The 23,842-nt window shown below is 36.3% G+C and overlaps 1 protein-coding gene across 3 annotated transcripts in view; it reads right to left on the reverse strand.

Moving 5' to 3' along the window:
• The window catches only part of TBK1 (TANK binding kinase 1), a 50,112-nt gene that overhangs the window by 10,491 nt on the left and 15,779 nt on the right, over nucleotides 1-23,842 (reverse strand). For all 3 annotated transcript variants that reach the window (XM_027854164.1, XM_027854163.1, XM_027854165.1), the window contains 13 exons: nucleotides 20,958-21,087; nucleotides 19,613-19,794; nucleotides 17,360-17,520; nucleotides 13,854-13,964; nucleotides 9,776-9,955; nucleotides 8,785-8,981; nucleotides 7,938-7,996; nucleotides 6,936-7,027; nucleotides 3,442-3,543; nucleotides 2,483-2,561; nucleotides 1,333-1,454; nucleotides 1,161-1,237; nucleotides 872-911 (listed from right to left, as the gene is read on the reverse strand). In XM_027854164.1, coding sequence (XP_027709965.1) covers nucleotides 872-911; nucleotides 1,161-1,237; nucleotides 1,333-1,454; nucleotides 2,483-2,561; nucleotides 3,442-3,543; nucleotides 6,936-7,027; nucleotides 7,938-7,996; nucleotides 8,785-8,981; nucleotides 9,776-9,955; nucleotides 13,854-13,964; nucleotides 17,360-17,520; nucleotides 19,613-19,794; nucleotides 20,958-21,087 — 1,532 coding nt within the window. The remainder of the gene's footprint in view (nucleotides 1-871; nucleotides 912-1,160; nucleotides 1,238-1,332; nucleotides 1,455-2,482; nucleotides 2,562-3,441; nucleotides 3,544-6,935; nucleotides 7,028-7,937; nucleotides 7,997-8,784; nucleotides 8,982-9,775; nucleotides 9,956-13,853; nucleotides 13,965-17,359; nucleotides 17,521-19,612; nucleotides 19,795-20,957; nucleotides 21,088-23,842) is intronic.

The raw sequence follows: 23,842 nt of genomic DNA on the forward strand, positions 1-23,842 counted from the left end.
TAATTAGAAAAGGCAAAGAAGTCATGTAATGAATGGGAGAAATAACAGACTGACAATCAGAGTACATAGGCCAATCTGTAACACAAAATGTGTGAAGGAGAAGAATATACTGGAGAGGTAGGTGGGAGTCATACTGTGGGAAGGCTTTCAATGTCAGGCTGAGGATTCAGTATTTTATTTGGATAAGAGGGAGCCACTAAAGATTTCTAAGTACAGAAGTGAAGTGGTCAGCTCATTTGGTTTGAAATATCAATTTGGCAGCTGTGTGGATGATGGATTGGAGAGGGGAAAGGATGGAAGCTGGGATACCAATCAATTCATATGGATAAGAGATAAATTTAGGCTACCTGCCTTGGCTTGGACAAGGATCCAGAGAGCAAATACTCTCTTTTTGAGTCATTTACTCTCTGACACTGACATTTTTTTTTTTTAAATATGTGTGACTCAGCCAAAATAAAAGGAATGTGGTTTGACATGAGATTTTACACTAGCTATACTAGAAAGCAAAAGTCCATGTTAATAATACTTGAAGCTACTGGGAGGTGGGGAGGTGAGGGCAGCACCGTTCACTATGACGTGGCGAATAGCAATAAGAGAAGTCATAAAAAAGAAGAATAGGGAGTAGAGGCACGAAGCCCTTCTCTTTCTGCCATTATTTCAGTTGTGAAAGTGTGGTTCAACATAATTCAGATTCTCCCTACCACCTCATCACTGCGTTCCAGGAATGTCATGGGTCTTAATGTCCAACATACACATGGTAAGCAGCCTGATTAAGTCGAAGTTAAAGGACAATTGTTTCTATGAAATATCACAGTAGCAGAATGGCAACAAGAAGCAATCTGATGACTAAAAATATAATTTAGACACTTACTTGTCAAATTTGTGAATCTGTTCTTCATTGTAAGCTAGTCCTAGAAATAAGAGTTTATCATATTAATTTTGTTAATTAAAATCTCAAAATGTTGCAGAATTTCTTTTTCTGAGATCATATAGTTCAAAAAGCCTAAGAATTTAAATTTTTCAAAAGATACCTTAAGAATAAACTATTTCCCTTAAGCATCCGTTACTATCGAGAATCACATCTCTTAAAATAACAATCACTATTACATACAATCCATTCAATTTGACTTACCAAATAAAATAAGTTAAAATTTACTTACTACGTTCTGCTTTATCTTTTTTGAACTGATAGTAAATCTCTGTAATGCAACTCAGCAGGACTTGCAGTTTTTCTGCACTATTCAGAGAAAAAAAGATCAAGAGTTTTACTGTAGTCAGTGTGGCAAAAGGCAGGTAACAATGAAGAGCTGAGCAAATAAAGCTTTCACTTACTTGCGGTCTTTTGGATGTGTTCCTTCTTGGTTTGCCCAGGTATCTGCCAATAATCCCCCAGGAGACAATTTGCTTTTGATATCCTGAAGACTGGTTTCTATTGTTCCCTGTGAACTGGAGAGCTAGAGGAGAGTAACAGGTTTGGGATTAGAGTGCCAAAAATCACAATGTTGATGATCCTATTGGGGACAACATCTGTGTATTATTCTGCTCTTCCTTAGCAGACTTCAAAGCAGTCATTTCCATCTGTAAGCACAGGGATGGTAAGGACACATTCAATATTTGTTTTCTTAAGATTTCTTCATTGCTTTAGCTTAAACTTTTACAGATGAGGAAACTGAGAAAGTTAAGAGAAAAATGGATGGAGTCAAGATAGTTGTTATACACACACTATAGAATGAGCAGTAAGAAGGCTAAAACGGGAGTCAGAAGGCAGGTTCTGTGACAGGAGGCAAGTTATTTCTCCTCTTTGTCTCTCAGTTTCCTCAACTACAAAGTAAGGCTACAAAGCTGGCTACACACCCTCTAAGGTTACTGCTAACTCTAATTCTGTGACCCATTAGTCTGCCAGCAGGCCTGCACTGAAAACCTTTCTGGTCTGTGCTCCACTGACACAGCCACAGAGAACAGGCTCATCTCTGCGCCACGATGAGGCACTTGACAAGAACCTTAGAATAACTGCTCATTTATTACCTACCTTGTTAATCATTTCTGGTTAATTTCAAGGAGTATGTTAATTTGCATGTGTAAGTTGGATTTTTTTTTTTATCACAAAAGGCAAAACAAGGGAACATTATGGAGAGCACAAATGGACTAGTGATTTGATACTTGGCAAATCACTGCTCCTCTCTGAGACTTAGTTTCCTTTTTTTTGATAAAATGAAAGAGTTGGACTAGATGATCTACAATGCTGCCTTCTGCCCTAAAATGTTACAATTCTAAGAAAAGGCTTAAATTACAGCAGGAATAATTTGGGTAGGATAGACTCTATCACTGAAATTTTTGTTTGCTCTGGGAGGACATGGAAGACTCTTTTTCCAAGTCTTTGACATAGGTAGACTAAGAACTCATCAACCTGAGTTCCATTTCTATCTCTGATAAACAAAAGGTAGACTATGGATTTATGGCTTAAGATCTGGTAATTACTTACTCGCAACAATTTAGTGTGTATGTCTGAAATTTCACCCAACTCAGCTGCTTCCAAATCAATCTGCATCAATTTTTCATATCTATTCACAATAAAAATAAGTCATCAGGAAAAAGACTAAATGGTAATACAATGCATACATATATACGTATTTTTTAAAAGATATTTAGAAAAGTTACATTTAGAAGTTAATTAACAACATCAGATCCACTGACTATCCTATTTAAAAATCAAGAAAAGGTGACATATGCAGCTGCCACCAAACTCCCAAAAGAGAATAGTAGCTTTCTAAGAGAAAGAAAATTTCACATTATTCTAATGTAATCTTATTCAGTTAAGGAAGAAAGTGGGCATGTTAAATTTAATAATAAACAATTAAGGCTACATATTCACTCAGATATCTAATTTCAGTAACTACTTAATGGAAATGAAGGGTAAACACCTAAAGACGTAAAATAAATTTATTCTACTATAGCCTCAGCCATACATGTAACTAGACTACGTATAAGAATGTGAAATCGTGGTTGAGATGAACAAGAAATGAAAAATCAGGTTTATCCCATAGCTCTGAAAAAGGTATTGAAATAAGATTTTAGGGTAACTATTCTTTACTTTAGAGTAAAATTTTATTTTATTTTCAGTGTATAGGGTTTTTGGCTTATAAGGTAGGAATTAGATGACTTTATTTTCAATTTTTTTTTCCTTCTTAGAAAAAAACAAAAACAAACCCACTAATGACTTAGTATTTAATTCTTTCTAAACAGTACTGGTATTTTGTTTTCATATCATAGCCATACAACCACTAGGAACTTTATTCTTAATACCACTAATAAAATAAGTTCTTTTTAAAAGAGAATTAAAATGAACTTGAGAACTTTTATCATGTTATGACAATGATACCTAAGAAATGCAACTGAATCTAACATTTTAACGACTAGAAGCAAGAAAGTAATTTTACTTACATTTTCACAGTTTTTTCAATGTTCCTGATACAGAAATCCAGAGCAATCACAACTTCTGTCTTTTTGTGTATGGTTTCATTATAATCTTCTTTAATCAGTTCACTGTAAAATAATACTAACCATGTCAGTCTACCTACAGAGTCATTGGATTTTCCCTTTTCTACCACTTATAGTAACAACAGCTGTTAAGAGAAGTACTATTCTTACAGATCATATGAAATACCATATGCATACTTTAGAACAACATTCTTAACATATATGAAATTTGATTCAGATTTTGAGGAGGATACTGCTAAAAATTTTATTTCTAAGCACTATTATAGCACTTAATTTTGCAAGCTTTACTATTGGTTTAATGATTTAGAATTTGAGAGTTTTATAATTCTATGGATGCAAAGTACACTAATGAATTTATTTGGCATTCAATTTACAAGCTACTATGGTTTATTTTTCCCCCTTGGAAACACCTGATATAGTAACATACATTCCTTTAAAATTAAACCATTAATTTGCCCTCTAAAATTGTAATACCACTTATGTAACATAGATAAATGTTCTTCTTTTCCACAATTTTTTTGAAAAATCATAAAATCTTAATACTCCTATGACTCATTAAGCTAATAAAGAAAAGAAACAACAATTACATGGATCACTGGAAAATCCACTTGAATGGAACAGGTAGCAAATGAAACAGTACTACTTCAATAAATGTAACAGAACCTCCTAAGAAGCTTTCCCCCCTTAAAATACAGGAATTAGCTATTGAAAAATTAGTGACCTTAACTCCCAAAGCTTCTGCTTCTTCATCACTCACCCTCTCTTTTTACCCCTTGTGATCTAGTTTCTGTTTCCACAACTCCACTGAACATATTCTCTCAAAGGCTACAAATGACCACCATCTGACAATTCTAATGGCCTTTTTTCAGCCTGTGTCCTTGCTCTATCCTTCCCTAGCCTTTGACAATACTGATCACCACCCCTCCCCTGTGAACTCGGCTTCTTTCCCTAGCCAGAAACACTACACTCTCTGGACTCCCTTCCTATTTCTAAATGCTCCTCACTTGTTGCCAGTGGTTCCTGAACATCTAAACTGTCCTCAACTATCACACACACTCACACTCTCTCTCTCTCTTCTCCCCTTTCCTCCCACCCTCCAGGCTCCCTTTGCAATCTCATAGACTCCCACAGCTTCAATGATCCCAGCTATGCAGCTGGCTCCTAGATCTCTCCCTCCAACTTCTTCTGAATTTCAGCTCTGTATCTCTTAATTGCCTACAGAACACTCCCACCTGAACAACTTCAAACTCAAAGCTTTCAAAATCAAACCTTTTATATTTGTCCCCAAATCTATGCCTTTCTGACTTCACTATCTCCGTCAGTGGCACCACCACTCAGCCAGTCTCCTACCGTAAAATTTTGGCTTTATCTTTGACCCTTCCCTCTCCTTCACCTTTCATATACAGTTAGCACTTTGTAGACACAGCTCTACAATATTTGTCACCTCTATCCCTCCCACTGCCATAATCATAGTCCAGGTCCCAATTTCCACTGGCTGGGCTACTACAAGAGTTTCCTAACAGGGTTCCCTTGCCCACTTCCTTGTGCTCCTTTCCAACAACCTTCACACTGCTGACATACTAATCAAAGAATCTGAGGACTGGAAAGGGACCTCAGTGACCCCTAATTCACCATCTATACGAAAGAAATTCCTTCAGTAACATACCTGACAAATGGTGACCCAGCCTCTGCTTATGACAGCTAAGGAGGCACAAGCCCTTAACTCTCCAGGCAGTCTATTCCACTTTGGGACAGTTCTAATCCCTAGAAGCCTTTCCTGAAATCAAGCCTAAAGCAGCTTCTTTGCACCTTTCCCCCGCTGCTTCTGAAGAAAAACAGAACAAGCCTCATCACCCCTCTTCCACATGACAGCCCTTCAAATCCTTGAGGGGGCGGCCATTCCCCGCGAGGAGTCTCTTCTCCCGGCCAAACATTCTCAATTCTTTCACTGACCCTCGTGTGACATGTGACACGGGCACGGACACGGACACAGTGCCTTCACTATCTTGGCTGCTGGCAGCTGGCCACTCCCCAGCTCAACATCCTTCTTACACCACAACACCCAGAATTTAACACAGCCCTCCAGAGCAGATCTGATAAGGGCCAAGCGTGATGAGACTGTCACCTCCCTAGTCCTAGAAGCTCTGCCTCTCTTAATGCAGTCCAACATTTCGTTAACTTTTTTTTTTTTGCTTGCCACATCACAATGCTGACTCATATCGAGTTTGCAGTCAACTAAAATCCAGAGATTTTGTTCAAAAGAACTGCTGTCTAATCTTCGTATCATACTTATGAAGCTAAGTTTTTGTACCCGACAAGACTACATCTCTTCCTACTAAATTTCACCTTATCATGCCTTTTGCATCCTGTCACTTTCCCCCCTCCCCCACTTTATAGTATTTTATTTTTTCCAATTACATGTAAAGATAGTTTTCAACATTCATTTTTGTAAGATTTTCCTTTCTCCCCAAGACAGCAAGCAATAACAAAACATGGGACCAGGTATCGGTCTTTCATGGTCTCTTGGTCAGACTAACAGTCTCTTCCCCCACCCAGCGTGGATACTCACCCACCCAATCACATCTCTTTGCCCTTCAAAGGAAGACTCAACTACTGAACCACTGTGTCTTTTGTGAGCTTCGATTCCTCCATGAGAGGAATTCTTTCATGTCATGATCTCTGGAGGGAATGGTTCTTGCCATGCATCAATCGAAAGGGGTTAGAGACCCTCTAGATGGCAGTGTTTTAGACATCATAAGCTATCCATCTCAAATTTGTCATTTGCAGATTAAAAGAGAATGAACAGGTCCTTGGGATGTTCTACTAGATACAACATGTCACTCTGACATTGAACCACTAACAAAGACTCTTGGAGAACTAACATAAGACTGGAAGGATATGGTCACAGTGACTTAATAAAAGGAATACTTTAGGATGCAAGTCTAACCTTCTGAGGTTGTCATCCCGGGGGATTATCCTACTTCTAACAAAGGCTCCTGGTAGCATATTAATAGGAGGTCCTTAAATGCTTGCTGAATGCTGAATGAATGGATCTGATGTAATATGATATGTTCTTAAGAAATTAATTTAATCAAGTTGTTTGTCTAAATTACTTGCTTAACTATATGCATACTTCGTTTGCTAGAGTGGATCAGAGATACGTGCAAAGGGCAGGCAGAGTATTTTGAGGAATTAAAATCATGTTAGAAGGCAGCAATGAGAAGATACTAAATTATCATACAAAATCCTTCCCCAGTAGTAATTAATGGCAACTGTATACCTAGAAAAAGGCAAGCATGTGCCTATCTGTGCAGGCAGAGTGATAAAGCCATGCCAATTTCATCTTTTTGGGGGCAATGATCCCATCGTGTTATTTCACATGATAATCTGTCTCCTCATATAAATGACCATTTTCTAAAATTTAATGTATTACTTACATCAACCATCGTATTCCTTTTCGCATCAATTCCTGATAAAGCAGCAAGGTACTGGCAACTCTACAGGCATAACAGACGACACCTGTTATTACCTAAAGGGAAAAAAGTTAGTGATAACTGGGCTAATGATAATAAGCCATAAAAAATGGACACTTACACAAAAATCTTCAAGTTTGTTATGAGTGTTACTGATGAACTTCAAGCTCAATAATGAGTTTACTAAATGCACAAGAAACTTAAAAGCATGGATACTTTAAAAAAAAGTGTGTAACCACACACTGGTTAATAAGGAAGAGAAATAAATGTGACACACATCAAAAGAAAATCCACACAGCTTTTTGAGTATTTGAAAATGAGTGTTCTAAACCAAGGAATTCATAATAAAATACAGGGTAAGGTATTGGCAACTTATTAAACTCTGATCCACTCTGGCAAACCAAGTATGCATATAGCTAAGCAAGAAAAAAGTAAGAGGTAGGTGGCGCACTGGATAGAGCACCAGCCCGGATTTCAGGAAAACCTGAGTGTAAATCTGGCCTCAGACACTTGACACTTACTAGCTGTGTGAGTGCAAGTCACTTAACCTCGACTGCCTCACCAAAAAGCAAAAAAAAAGAAAAAGAAAAAAGAAAGAGAAAAGTCAAAGTGCAGCAAAGGAGGATTTCCCTTGTATCAGGAGTCCATTTAATTTATTCCTCTTTTCCTAAACTCTGGCTTTGGTCTCTTTTTTCATTATCTTCTGTGGAGGGGTTAGTAAATTGCCTGTATTTTTGGAGTGGTCCACCTTTTTTTAAAAATGAACTCCTCTGTTTAGAACATTTATTTTTACAGAACTGTACTTCAGGTAGGTCAATAATATTTGAAGAATTACACCTTGGCTTGAGTAAATACAGGGACAAAGCTCATTTTAAAATCAGTAATGTTATTTCTCACTTCCACAGATCACTTCTGATTTTAAATTAATGTCTTTAGGAATATGAAATATTCTGATTAAATACTAACCTTAGCCATACCAGCATCACCATCCAAATCATAACGTGGATGTATTTTAGGGAGTGAAACTGAAATAGGAAATAAATAATTATTCAGATACTAAAAAATTAGTAGTGAACATAACTTCCAAAATTATTTTATTCCCTGCAAAGTAAAAACTTTTAATCTAACTAATGTTAACTACAATCAAGCTAATTTCCTCAGGAAAAACAATCACTTAACCAATGCCTCATATATCATTAAATGAACATAAATCTTGCTACTTATTTAAACGTTTAATAGGTGCCTACTCTGTGCAAGAGACTGTGGTAGGCTGCCCATTCAAAGATAACATCCTCTTCGATATATTATCAAATTTACTTTTTCCAAAATTACATTGTAACTTCATAAATCTCTCAAGATAATGGATTCAACTCTACTGTTGAAAGGTTAAATAATTTTTGAAGTGCTTCAATACTTTTATGCCATGAGGATGCTACCGTGAAAAAGAAAAAAAAAAAAAAAGAAAAAAAATTTATTGAATGTATTCAGTGACTAGGAGTTCTCTGTTTAAAAAAAAAAAAAAAGTAGTTCTGTACAAAGATGATGCTGATAAAACATTTTGCCCTATTTTTCTTAAAAAAATACAATGATGAGAGTTACATTTACAAATTGTATCATATTGTACGATACATTTTAAACTATATGATGTAAAAAAGTTTTAGCTTAACACCAGTTTTTATCAGAAACTTCACAATAATCATAAACAAATTATTTACTCAAAGTTCTACCTTTCTATCATTATTAACCTTTACAAAGCACATGCAATAATGTTAAAAATGAGCTCCCCCCAATGTAAAATAAGAAATCAGCATACTTTTTTCATACATTAATCCTACAGTGCTCATAGGTTCCCGGCTTACTACGATGATGGGATTTTCTTCAGTAGTTTTAGGGAAATGCTGTGCCAGTCTTCCAGGTTCAAGCACTAATCGTCGTCCTTCATAGATCAGTTCTTGATTTGAAGAAACAATTTTGGTCTGTTTATAAACCAAATCATGGAATACAGTAGCACTGTGCAGAAGAATCCACAAAGAACATGGTTAGGCAAATGATAACTGGTAATATTTTAGCAATAATAATATAATATCTGGGTCTATATAATGAGGCTATTTTCATGTACTGATAAATACATACTAATGCTACTCTAATATGAACAGAACAAGTTCTATAAACAAAAAAATTCTCAGAGTCACAAGATTCCATTCATTTATTCAACAATTTTGTAAGATGCGTGAATACTGACATAATATGAAATAACCTTAATAAAATTTGTCATAAAGCACATGCCCATCAATCGGGGGTAGTTAATGAAATGGAATATTATTGCACTGTACGAAATGAAAAATACGAAGAATAGAAGCATAGGAAAACTATTATGAACTGATATAAAATGAAGTAAGCAAAATCAGGAAATAATATAAACAATAACAATAATGGAAAAGTTTAAGAAATAGCCAATTTCAGCTAACATTTGAGAAAAAACTCCTATTAGATTATGAGCTCCATAAGGGCAGGAAGAGGGTTTTTGCCTTTCTTTGCATCTCTAGTGTTTAGCACAGTGTCTGGAATCACTTAATAAATGGCAAGCACTTAATAAAGGCTTGTTGACTGATTGACAAAATAGAAATGAAGACGTGCTAAAAATTCAAATATAATTTGTCTATTTTTAAATCATTAAGTGTTTATGACAGTTCTCCATTCTCCTCATTCATCAAGAAAAATAACTTTTGTATCAGCCTGCTTATTTGGCCTAAAGAATATGCCATATACATAACAACATATAAGAATACAAAGTAAGTACTTACGTATTACAACTATGAATATAAATCTTGTGGGCTGTCATTTGTTGTAAAGAAAAAACATGCACTATCATTCGGTGAAGTATATCACTAGTTTCAGCAAAAAATTGGTCAAAACCCCAGCATTTTTCCTGGTCAGCTTCAAGAATGTTTGCAAGAACAGGGGTTAGTAGTACTTGCAGACCCCTAAAATAACATTTAATTATAAGATCAGTGTTTCATAGTTTGGCAATAATAATACTGTAACATACCTATGGAAGAAAAAAAGCTTATTTTCAAAATTTTATAGTTAATTAATGGTTACTTAATTTGCTCGATGTTTTATAAAATTTGCCATTTTCAGGAGGAAAAAAAGAGTTTTTGCCTAATGCAATTCACTACTAATAAATGGGGCGGGGGGGCAGGTAGGTAACACAGTGGATAGAGCACCGGCCTTGGAGTCAGAAGGACCTAAATTCAAATCCAGCCTCAGACACAGAACACTTACTAGCTGTGTGACTCTGGGCAAGTCACTTAACCCCAAATGCCTCACCCAAAAAACAATTAAACAAACAAAAAAAAGAGATTAAGTATTATGTATTCCATGATGAATTCATTATACAACTATTTACGCTATTCCCCTCTCCCCCCATGTTTTCGTACCTCCCCAAGCACATTATAATACTACATATACAAGGCAGGGCTGGTTGGAATGATGGTCATGAATCTAAAGTAAAGTACTGATTTCTATGCTCACAAGGTCATTACTATTTTATGTATACCAAAAAAGAAGAGATCATTTAAAATGTTAAATTTATTCTTTTATAAATGAGGCTACTGACAACCTCTCTTAAAGTTACCCTGACATTTAGCATTCACCATGTACCAAAGCTATTTAATAATCTTCGACCAAGAAATGTGCTTTACTCAGGCCCAGCATTAACTTATAACATGTTCGTGATCAATGATGTTTACTTCAGTGATTAGCCATGGAACAATCAGATAGGAAGGTAGATCAAGATAAGATTTTGTGGCCTATTGTATTTTTGGAACATATTTGCACAGTTCAATTGAACTGTAAGACCCAAGTATTAGATTCATTCTGTATGCTCCTTAGTAGCTGAGATGCTCCAATTCTTATCACAGGATACTTACTAAATATCCAGGGCTATAGAGATTAATTTAGGTAAGGTCTCTTGTCCTACAGAAGTTTACTACATATGCTTTGCAGATCAGATTATAAAATTATTTAGGAAGGCAACTATGTATATTAAAGAACAGGTTTCAACACTCTAATTATTTATTCAATTATTTTAGTTTGTGGGTTCTTTATTGGACAATCATAATTTGCCTAAACCAAATGTTCTCTTCTAACATTTGTAAAGTGATGGCCTGTTGGGATACTATTAGAAAATGACCTAGAGTTGGAAGATAGAAAATAAATCTTAAACATCAACACTCTTAATTATTAAACAGCACATATTAATTTTCTGAGGCATTCAAATTCTATCAGCCTTCTTGAAGTCCCAGAAATTAATGTTTCTCAAATCAAATCTAACAGCATTATTATTATAAAAGGAAACAAAAATATGTGTGTGCATGCGAAAGAGAGAGAAGCAGAGACAGCAGACCAGCACTGCTTAGAGCTGTAATTTTTATTCTGGAAGTTGTGACCTTTTAAAAAATACCTGCATTAGCACCGGTCCTGGAGTCAGGAGGACCTGAGTTCAAATCCAGCCTCAGATCCATAATACTTCCTAGCTGTGTGACTCTGGGCAAGTCACTTAACCCCAATCGCTTCAACAAACAAAAACAAAAAAATCCCCTGCATTTCAAAACATGATTCTGAGGAGTCTATAGACTTTACCAGATGGACAAAGGGGCCCATGCCTCAAAAAAAGGTTAGGATTCCTTGGTCTGGAGTGAAGTGGATAGCTGAGAAAATTAACTTTTTAGTTGCTGGTTTTTAACTGGTAAATTTTATAAACTGAAATACAAATTCTCTGAGTTGCTCTGGAAGAGACTGTCTGATATTTATTTAAATTATTAAAGGTAGCTAGATAATAGATTACATTTTTATATTGTTTTACAGGGACAAAATTTTTCATATATCTCATTGAGTACCCACAAAAAATCTTGTGAGGGAGAACAGGGATTATCACTCTCCACTTTACAGATGGAGAAAGGAGGTTCAGAAAGCCAAGTGACTACTCGAGATCATACAGTATAGTACAGTACAGTAGCCACTGGTTTAGCAGACAGAAAGGCAGACAGCTAAAAATTACATCCAAAAAGGTTTCCTGCTGCTCTTGGATCACTGGTGGAAAGCTGACAGAAAAGTGGACAACAGCCGAGTCCAATCCTCGTATTTGTATCCAGGGGGAAAGTGAGGCCCAGAGAAGGGTAAGAAAACCACAGAGGGCAGTAGGGGCAGTGGAAGAAGCCGGGTCCTCTGGCTCTAGCACCGTTGCTTCTTCTACCATACTGGGCTGCCTTCACTGGAAAGGAATGAACTCGGGCTCAGGGGATTCAGTCTAACTTCTGCTCAAGAACTACTCAGCTCTTGAACCTAATCCTTAAGAGAATCCTGTTACAAATTAATGACCCCACCAGGTAGTAGGTATGGCAATATCCCTTCTTCTGGACCAATCCCAGGTCAGTATTTCCTATTATATCCCCTACCCCACTTCTTTTTTTTAAAAAAGGTCTGATGTTTTTAATGAACAACTTTACACACTGAAGAGAAATCCTGGAAGAATATCTGAGAAAGAAGAGCTCTGAACATCCTACAATGTGCTGGAATCTCATCGTGTTGAAGAAAGAAGTTAAACCACAAATGCCAAGTAATTAAAACATTATCTTGGTTCTAACAACTGAGGAGACTATAATGAAATTCTTTATCATTTGTAAGTTTCTTTCAATCTAGTGTTTTGTTTAATAAGATTTTCATCTCACAAAATTTTTCTGGCTATGGCAACTCAATGAACCAATGTTCAGTAGAATATATGAACTGTTGGAGGAAAAAAGTACTAGAAATAATAAGTGCTTTATAATTTCTTAGTCTTCACGAGACCTTATATAGGGTTTTGGACAAATATTTCACAAAAATAAAAGCAGTGTCATAATCCTTCAATTCCTGTTCTTTGGGAAACTTTTATTTCGGTCTTTGAATACAAGAGCAAGGACCTTGTATCTCAGTCCATTCGGCACTTGGCTGCTCATGGCAGCCACTATACTGGGGGCTCCCCATTTTTACTGGACTTTGGATTTCATTGGTGTAGGATGCTCTTACAAAGGAATTCCTCTACCAACACAGACTGACTCTTTCTCTGAAACTTACAGAGTTAGAGAGCTGTCTGGGGGCACTGAGAAGTAAATGAATTTCTAGGGTCACGTGATCAGTAGGTGGCAGAGGTCAGCCTCAAACCCCAGGTTTTTCTGACTTTGAGGCTAGCTCTCCATTCACTATGCCATGCTGCCTCAGGGGCTGGGGATAAAAAGATAAAAAACATTCGAAGAATAGCTTCCTTAGTGAGGAAAGAACATGAGGACAGGCAAATACAAAGTAATTTGACAGGTTTTTTGTGAGGTGGGGGAGAGAAAACACTAACAACTAGAGGGACTGATCACAGAAGGCTTACATATGACATAGCACTTGAGCTAGGCTTTGAAGATGCCTAACGTCACATAAGCGCTTAATAAATGTTGAATTGTTGTTGAATTGAATTGAGTAATTTTATCTGTAACCACTCACTTCAGTCAGGTGAAGCACAGTTTTACCGAGACCAACATTCTGGGCCACATTTCCATATTATTTTAAGGTCAGAAACTATACTTCAACCCCTGACTAGTCATCTCACAAGTAAGTGCCATTAGTTATAAGACTAAGTAATAATGTGTAGGATCATTGAAAATCTATTGCATTTAGGAAAAAAAGAACCATTCAAAGCAAATACCTTATGAATGGTGGGTCAGTAGTTATATCTCTGTACAAGACATACCGTTCATTGGAGAATATTTCTATTGTTAAGAGAGCTGGAAAAACTATGATGTTAACCAACTATGGTCATGATACGAAGAGATCAGGTAAGGACAATACACTTACCTAGAAAGGCTACAAGAAACAGGCATGTCTGCACTCCAGTCAATTGGCCCATTTTCTGCTTTCTGTACTCCTGATATTGCACCAGAAGGTTTTCCAGTAATTATTTTATACCTTTGAAATAGCAAAAGCAGACAAAAACAAACTATTCATTAAGTCGTGGCAATTGATCAGTTTTATAAAAGTCTTTTTACATGTGCACCTCTAATAATTTCTTGACACTTTGTAATACGCACAGAAATCACAAAGGGGTCAAAATACAGTGACTATGATTGAAGTGCAGAGAAGCTATAGTAATGTTTCCATTAACGTTATCTAAGAAAATCTTAACTCCACTAGACCATTTAGAGGGAGAGAAGAAAGAAGCCTCTAGCAGGTGGTACTGCACTCTTTTCCTGGGCCATGCTGCCTCCTTTGAGACACATCCAATGTCTTTCTCTCCTCTTAATCCTTTCTTTTAACTTAGTTTTGATTTTGACCTCCATGATCTGTGGTAAATAATGCTTTATTGTTCATTAACACCAACTTCACTTTCTGTGATGTTCAGATAATTTTAGATTTAGTTCTAGAAGGGAACTTAGAGGCTCTCTCATCCAATCCCTTTCACTTTTCAGATGAGAACTTGGGTTCAGAGAAGTTAAATTACTTAAAGCTGTAAAGGTAGGTATGAACCCAGGTCCTCTAAATGAAAGTTCAATGCACTTTCTACTCTACATGTTGGCATTTACCACATCCAATGTCTTCCAACTTTCTTCTTGAAGGCATAAGCCTTCTCAGTAATCTATAAATCTTTGTCATTTTAAGGCATAATGAATTACTTTGGGAGAATTTTGCCATATTCTTCACGGAACTTCTTTACTTCTTCATGGTTTGCAGCAGCTGTTAGTTCGTGCTGTCGAGTCGTTTCTGCAGTGTCTGACTTGTCCTGATCCCATTTGGGGTTTTCTTGGCAGAGATAGTGGAGTGGCGTGTGCCATTTCCTTCTCCCACTCATTTTGTACATGAAGAACTGAGGCAAACCAGGTTAAGTGACTTGCCTACAGTCACACTGCTAGTATAAGTGTCTGAGGACAGATATGAATTCAGGTCTTCCTGACTCCAGATCTGGTGCTCCATCCACTCTGTCACCCAGCTGCCAGATGCTGACTCAAGTACTACAATTTTCTTCAGGGTCTTTTTGTTCATTTACTAATAGTGAGCACTGAAAGGTCAGATGACCAAGTTCATTAAATATTATTTCTTGCCTTTAATTCTCAATAAAAGCAATGATCAACTTGTTGATTTGCCTTTATGAAGAGAACCTATGGGCTGTCCTTTTACAAGCAGTTGCAACTTCTTGTTTTATTTGTAATAACTGTCAATACTGACACGATCAGTTCAGTAGGTGAGTCACCTAGCTGTTCACTGAATACAGATAATACACTGAGTGCCAATGGTTATATTATTAGTGTTTGTAGATGGGTTAAGATCTCTGTATTTCTTAGCACTCTGTGCTCCAAATACTGTGAAAAACAGAAGACGGCTGCAAAGGACTGAAGGTCCTCATATTTTCATGTTTCATGGGTCCCCATGATCAAAACCTCTTCACCAAGTCTCCCGCTTTTGGGCAAAGATACACTCTGAACTTAGTTAAGCTTATATGTGGATTGCAGGAACAGTATGTCACCAACCCAGACTTAAAAATTCTCCAGGTAGAGAGAACCTACCAGTGCTTGTTTTCCACCTGTATAAAAAGCCTTTAAAAACCCAGAGTAATCATTAGGCCATAATGAGAAATCAAAGTGATAGTTCTGTGGAAAATACACAGGGACAGGGACAAGAACTGAACCTGTGATTTCTTTGGTGCAGGGAACTCCTGGGTAAAGAAGCTTCCTCTACCACTGCAGGTTGGCACCTTCTCTACAACTATAACATTGCCTAGAGAACTTAAGGGTCACAGATCCACTATGTATCAGGGGTAGAATTCAAACCTGGGTCTTTGTACACAGCTGGAAACATAATCCTTTTATTCCCATTCACTGTGTGACATAGTAAGTATGCTATTTTTAAAAATTAAATTTTCCCTTTCTGCTGTTCAATTAACAAGCATTCATTTTTCTCTTCCTTCCCTATTGGGAAAAAGAAATAGGAAAAAAAAAAAGCCCTTGTAACAAACATGCACAGTTGAGCAGAATGGCTTCCCTCCTTGGCCACGTCCAAACACGTTTCTCTCTCCTGCCTCTGCTGCTCATTGTCTGTCTCAGGAGGTGAGAACCATGTTTCATTGTCTCTCCTCCAGAACCAGGATTGCCAACATATTGATCAGCACTGTTAGATCGTTCAGAACTGTTTGCATTTACTGTATTGTAACAGTGTATGCTGCTCTTCTCCTGGTTCTACTTATTTCATTCCGTGTCCAAATCTTACCAGGAAACCATGCTTTCCTCAGTGTTTCTTACATCACAATCATATTTCACTACATTTAAGCTACCATTTGCTCAGTCATTCCCACATGATGGACTGTTCCTTAGCTTCCAGTTTTTTGCCACCACAAAAAGAGCTGCTTTAAACATTCTTGTACATATGGGACCTCTTTCTTTGATCTCTTTGGGGCCTAGTAATAGTATTGCTGGGTAATAGAATATATACAGAGTTTGGTAACTTTCTGGGTATGGTTCCAAATTGCTTTCCAAAATGGCTGAACCAATTTACAACTCATCAACAGTGCAATAATGTACCTGTTTTTCTGAAGCCTCTCTAACATTTATCTACGCCAATAGAATAGGTGCAGGACGGAACCTCTCAGTTGCTTAAATTTTCATTTCTCTATTTATTAGTGATTTGGAGCATTTTATAATTTAGATTTCTTCTCTTAAAAAAAGATGTTATTTTCTAACAATATAAACAATGGTTCCATATAACGCTATACTTTACTGGTGAATTGTAACTAGTCTGAAGCAATGTCTTTAGTACAAGACCCAAATGTTTAGTATTACATCTGTCAAAATAGTCTTTTGGGAAATATAAAACAAATCAGCTCCTGGCATGACATTTTTGTTTAAATGATTAAATGAACTAGCACTGCAAAGCAGCTACAGTAATTTTTTTAGTGCTGGATAAACCTCCCCTCCCCCCTAAAAACCCCCCTTCAAATAATATGAAAGGTGCGAGGGTAGGAACCAACATTAAAATTAAATTAAATTCATGAAAACTGTGTATGTTTAACGGTAGCACAAAGGACTTAAGATATTCAAGTGAAATAGCTAAAAAGATAGGAAAACAATCCCAATGAAATACCACCTGCCATTTAAAATTAGTGTACAAAGAAATTTAAGTATATTAACAATTTTGAAACATGTTTGTATAGTGCATATTTACATGTAATAATTATATTATATATAGTATATTACATGCATTAAATTTTATGTGTATGTATGTAAATATTATGTGTATGTTAAGATATTCTTTGATAAAAAATGGCTTAAAAAACTAATCTATTTTTTAGAATTCTACATGAAACAACTACCTACATTACTTCTTTGTTTCGTCTAGGTCCTTCAAAAGGGCGAAAGGGTAGTGACCCTGTTGCAGCATGGTAAAATGTTACTCCAATGCTCCAAAGATCAACTGTTGCACCATATTTCTTCTGATGATCTTTCCTTAGCACTGCTCGTTCATACATATCAGGATGCTGAGAGAAAAATGTGAAAATACAGATGAGACATATGGCAATCTGTATCTCATAGACAAAAATTTTCTGTGGACTCACACAAAGGATCATCAAATATATTCACAAGTTAGTTACAGGTATCCACATACATATAATATGCTACAGGTATATGACAAGTACATACTATACACTGTTGGTATTCCTAGACATACTATGTACAGAGGGAATCAAAAACTAGTCAGCTAGTCTGTTCAAAGCACTGAGAATCCCAAGATAAAAATAGTCCCTGATCTCAAATCGTTTACAATCCACTTGGGAACACAGCATGTACATAGATAACCCCAAGGTAATCTGAAGAGGGAGAGAACACTAACAGGAGATTCAGGATGGCTTCATGAAGGTGGCACCTTGGCTGAACATAAGAATACCGCAAGAGATGACAAGAGAGTAGAACATTCTGGATGTGAGGACTGCCTTGATCAAAAGCATGGATAAAGGAGAAGGAATAGGAATACCCAATTTGGGGAATAACTGGTCATCTAGCAGTGCTGAAATTTGGAGTATGAAAGTGAGTTTTTAAAATGAAACTGCAAAAGAAGGTAGGAGCTGGACTTTAGAGAGACTTAAAAACATGCCTGAGCATTTGTATTTTATCTTAAGAGGGAACCAGTTTTCTGAGTGGAGGTCAGGCCTGGTCAGACACACTGTGACGTGTTAAGGTAAAACAGAATTTACAAATCTAAAAAAGGCTATTTAGATAATAAATGATAAAATGTACACAAAAGAAATTTGCCCTTTTATGTTTCAAGCTATAGTTATAAGATGCAACAAGGTGAGCAATTAAAAAAATTAATTCTTTGGAGGCACAGGGGAAACTAACCTCAAATTTTTTTTAAGCATTTACTAAACCTATTTACTCTCAATTTTGATAATCTGACTTATATTTTCCTCTATGACATCCTCATTATGGCATGTAAATGATCCTGGATGAAGAGTATAAGCTTGACTAGGTCCTACAAAGTGGGCAAGTTCAAGTAGATGTTCCAGGATATCATCCAAGGACCATGCTGAGAGGGAACATGGTACAGTGGCAAAAGCACTGGTGCAGGAGTCAGAGGACCTGGGTTCAAATTTAGCCTGTCATTTACTACCTATGTAACTCTTGGCAAAACATTTAACCTCTCTGGCCCTCAGTGTCTTCAAATGCAAAATGAAGGAGTATTAGATAACTACTAAGGTCTCTTTCAGACCTAAACCTATCAATGTCTACGAGTCAATGACCAGCTAAGTTTGGAGAGGTTCAGCATCACTAGGTTACACATAGAATGATGTACTTTTCAGCCAAATTGGGAAGGTTCTCAACCAAATTATCACCAGATTTATAATCTGAGTCAATGGAAGAAATACCCACCTCAGCGGAACCAGGCAAAGGTCAAGTGAAGTTAAATAGTTTCTAACTTCATAAAGAAAAAATTTGGTGTTTTTCAGCTGGAAAGCTATTCAGCACTGCTTAAGGCAGTTCTTTCAGTGTGGGTTTGCTTATTTATTGTGTTTCCAGAAAATATCCTCTCATATTCAAATATTAGTCTGAAATAAATCAAAATTTTGGTTTGACAATGTTCTCAGGGTCTATGCTAAGGATCATCTGAAAGGTGATCTTTCTTGGTAAATTCCCTTGGATGGGGACCAAGACTAACTTATTTTATAATGAATTCTTCTCCATTGCAAATGTTTTAGGTAAGGTGTGCCAGTGTATAAACAGCTCTTATGATAAACTGAATACTTTATTAAGATAGTAAGGTAATTGAGGACAGAGACTAAACATCTAATGATAGTTGGGGTTTTTTAAACAGCAAAAATATAAGTTCCATACAGCTAACAAGGGCATCAATAGTGCTAAAAATCAGAAAACTCTTACAAATCTAGATTTAACTTTTCATCTTTCAAATGACTATGTGCTCATAAGAGGTAAGACCCCCCCCATAGCAGAAGACAATTTATGGATAATGAACCTCCTTTCCCCACCATTACACTGTGGGTTCATTCTCCCAGTTGATGAATCATGTTTTAGATCAATTTCTTCAGCCAACTATAATTGTGATGAATAGCTTACCAAATATTCTTCTGTGCCATACAAAGAAACAAATTGCTCATCATCTTCTAATACTCTAGCAGCACCAAAATCTGTCAGTTTGTAAACAGATTGTCCATCTTCCCCTATAACACGCATGATATTGCCTGGCTTGATGTCACGGTGCACTATTCCATTTTCTCGGAGGTGATTCATTCCACCCACTTCAACACCAAATACAAAACAAAACAAAGAAGGTTGTGTAACAATCTGCATATTCTGTGATCATTCAATATTAAAATCCATTAAAACCAAATTTTTCCCAGTATTTCAAGCCAGGACACGGATAATGAGTGTTATTTTTTTTTTAATAACATCTTGTACTTTCCTGAGGGTTATAATGTGATCTTGACCAATTTACTCTGGGTGTGATTCAAACGTCTTGAGTATGGGAAGAAAAAACAGAGCAGAAATAAAGTATATTTTAATAGCACAGCATTATTTCAGGGAAATATGTGATAATATGCCTAAACCTAAGAATTGGAGGTCTCCTTCCTAGGGTTACAATTGCTAACCCCAGTCTTACATATCTCTTATGTGTTCAAAAGCTCTCCATAAATGACATGAAACTGTTAAGAGAGTAGAGTACCAGAACCACAGCTATCCCTTCCACATCACGGAGGTTAAGGGTACGATGCCCCCATGATCTAGAAAATTTGTGTAAAATTTTTTGGCCCTCCCTTCTGATATATATCAGAGAAGAAGTCTGAATTTTTTCTTTTTCTTTTGTGGGGTGTTTACAGTATTTTATTGTAAAATTTGGGTTGATATACAATATAATATACATATATTTTACGCATTTCTGAATTTCTAAACTTTTTCTGTGTTGTCTGCTGGCCTTCACATGTTGTCTGTGGCTTCCACAAAACTCCCCAAGAGTTCCCATTTAAATTTCTTATGCTGATCTGCTATATATCGAAATTGTGATGGGGAAAGTCACAACATGGAAGGGATAATTGTACTATTACTGGGAATCTATTTGCCTTACAATCAATCAATCAAAAACATTTATCAAGCACCAACTATATCCCAGGTACTTTGTTGGGGTTACAAATACAAAAAAAAATGGAACAATTCCTACTCTCAAGGAGCTTACATTCGATCAGAAAAGTCAACGTTATTTGTGTGTTTGTGTACAAAATAAATTTTAAAAATACAAGATATTTAGGAAAGGAAGGTGCTAGCAGGTGGATAGGATCAGGAATAATAAGCAATCCTGTGCCCAGCACTACTCTAAAAATGATCTAAGACTCTGAATGGAAGAGATATAAGAATATCCAAATCTGAAAGGAATTAAGATTATATTTTAAAAACTGATTCAACATACCCACATCTCTCAACACAATTAAAAATTCCGATTCTGGTAGTCCATAGGCATTAGATGGTTCTTCTAAAACAGTATATAAACTACCACATGGGCAAAATTCCATAACAAGTACTTTATGTCTTGTGGTAGTCTAAGAAAAACAAATAACCAATGGGTGAGACACAGCATAAGAGCATAAAACACAGTAACTTCATTCACATTCCCAGGACTTACTATAATAATTTGTAAGAAGAGACTTTCCTACAGTAATTTTAGCGCTTAATTCCACTTAAGATCTTCTAAAATTCTACTGAATCAGGAAGCTGAACTGCTAAAAACAAGGACTAAATTCAGGGATAATCATCATAAATGGTTTCATAAATGGTTTCCCCAAATTATAACTCTTAATAAATAGTACCTAAAAAAGTACATTATTACAAAGAAAACAATTTTTAATGGAAAACATTTAAGTTTAAATACTCCTGTTTACAAATACACCTGCTCCAAGGATGGAATCAGACCCTTAAACCGACTGGCTGGTACATGTGCTGAACAGCCCCCATCTGTTTGGCCAGAGTCTAGCCTGCCCAGTGCTGCTACAGTGATAATCAATGTTAAAAAGGAATTTTGCTTTCTTCTCTTCTAACACTTTAAAATTTATCATTGCTCCTAAAAGCACACAGTATAGAATATAGCCATAAAATACTTAGTTTCTATGCCACAGAATCAGAGATTTTTAACTTAAAGCTACCTTAGAGATGTCATTTTACAGATGGAATAACTGAGGTCCAGAAAGTTTCAGTGACTTGCCTAAGGTCACACAATTAGCAAGTGGCAGAGGTGAGATTTGAATCCAGGCCTCTGACTCCAAATCCCATGTTCTTTGAACTGTAAGTAGCTGCTAGCACTTGTATAAATGCAGGCAGAAAATTTAGGGTAGGTAAAAGTTTGTGAACAGAAATTAATCACATCTATGCAAGACATTACCAAAAAAAAAACTTTACCAGCACACAATGCTATTCTTACCAACGTAAGGTTTTACTCATTAATAGATAATAAATAAAATAAATGAAACCACTGCTCTGTACTATACATCTGTTTTCTCTGTCACGCTATTTATAAGGCTACACTAAGACTGTTGCCATTTCTAAAACTTTTAATTCTATCTAAAGGCATGTCCTGATTTCTGGTTAAGATGGAGATGTGAAAGGCCACAGAAGATATCTCTGTCTCTCCCATCTCCCTTCCAGAACAATAATAAGTAAGCCAAGCTCCTCCATCCCATTTAGACCTTCATGTGCACACACAAACACACATGCAAGTACAATCACCAGCACAAACACAAGCCAGAACTCAACAGAGGTGAGGTGAGAGTTCACACTAGGAAAGATAGTATAAAGCCCTGGTAAACAACTCTGAAGCCTGCAAGCACTAGTGGGGGGGATCCAGTTCTGTTAAAATAGGTCTGCAGAAAATCTGAAGCAAGCAGATATTCCAAATGAGGATGCCCCAGGAGGATTCACAAGTATTAACTCTGATAACATGGCCTGAAGACAAATCCCAGACTTGTTAGAAGAGAACCAGTGGACAGAACCTTCCCCCCTATGTAAGGCAGAACCCATGTGGACAATCAGAACACTGCAAGTCAAAGCAGGGTCAAATCAGAGTCTGGAGATCCCTGCCAGAGAAACAAGCACAAGCACAGACTCAGAATCTAAACTGGGTACAATAGATGTTTGGTGATTAGCAAATGGGAACAGAAAGGAGCATACATTTATCACCTGTGCAGGGTGTCTTTACAAAAATTAATCTTGTGCTAAAACATAAAATCATCATACACAAATGCAGAAAAGCAGAAATATTAAAACAATCTTTACTGACCACAATGCAGTAAAAAGTATAACCAAGAAAGGGCATTTGAAGAAAGGATTCACACTTACACGTACACAAAATAATTTAATCCTAAGGAACTGGTAGGTTTGAGAACAAACAGAAACAACAGATAACTCTGCCAAAGATGAGACAACATACCAAACTACTGAGATGCAGCCAGAGCCGTATTTATGGCAAAATTAAAATCTTTACGCACTTTCATCAAGAGGGAAAGAAAAGATCAATAAATCAGGCATGAAACTAAAAAACAAACAAAACAAAACTGGAAAAGCAACAATAACAACAAAAACTAAACACAAGAATAGATATTCTGAAATTCAAATAAGAGGTAGAGAGAACTGAAAAAAATGTTTTTAAAGAAAACTAATAAAATAAATGGTTAATCAAGTTTGATTAAAAAAGAGGAAAATAAAATTGCAATATCAAAAATGAAAAAGGAGATTTCACAACAAATGAAGAGCAAAGGAAATTATTATAAACTAAGAAAACAACTTAAATATCTACAAAAATATAAAATATAGATTAACAGAACAGAGAGACCTTAACCCAATTTCAGAAAAAGAAACTGAACAAGGTATAAAGGAATTTCCATATAAAACATCTCCAGCACAAGACGGATTTACCAATGAACTGATATAAAAAATGGCTGATGTGGAAAAACAGTTCAAGGAGAGAAAATTTAAGAACCACTCAATTCCCCAAAAACCACGACTTCAAAAAAACTGGATACACTATACTTTAGGAAATCATAAATGAAAACTGCTCAAATCTATCCACAGAACCAAGTGAAGACAGAAAGACTCCGTCATTACCTTCTGAAAGGATCCCCAAATGAAAAAGTCCCAGGAAAGTCATAATTCAAATCCTGAGCTTCCATATCAAACAAAAAATATTGCAAGTAGCCAGAAAGAAATATATCAAGTACCAAGGAACTATGGTCAGGATCACACAAGACCTAGTAGGTTCTACTACAAACAAGGGAAGAACTTGGAAAATTATACCAAAAGGCAAAG

The sequence above is a fragment of the Vombatus ursinus genome, unplaced genomic scaffold (assembly GCF_900497805.2).
Source record: "Vombatus ursinus unplaced genomic scaffold, bare-nosed wombat genome assembly UNPS02010320.1, whole genome shotgun sequence".
Lineage (NCBI taxonomy): Eukaryota > Metazoa > Chordata > Mammalia > Diprotodontia > Vombatidae > Vombatus > Vombatus ursinus.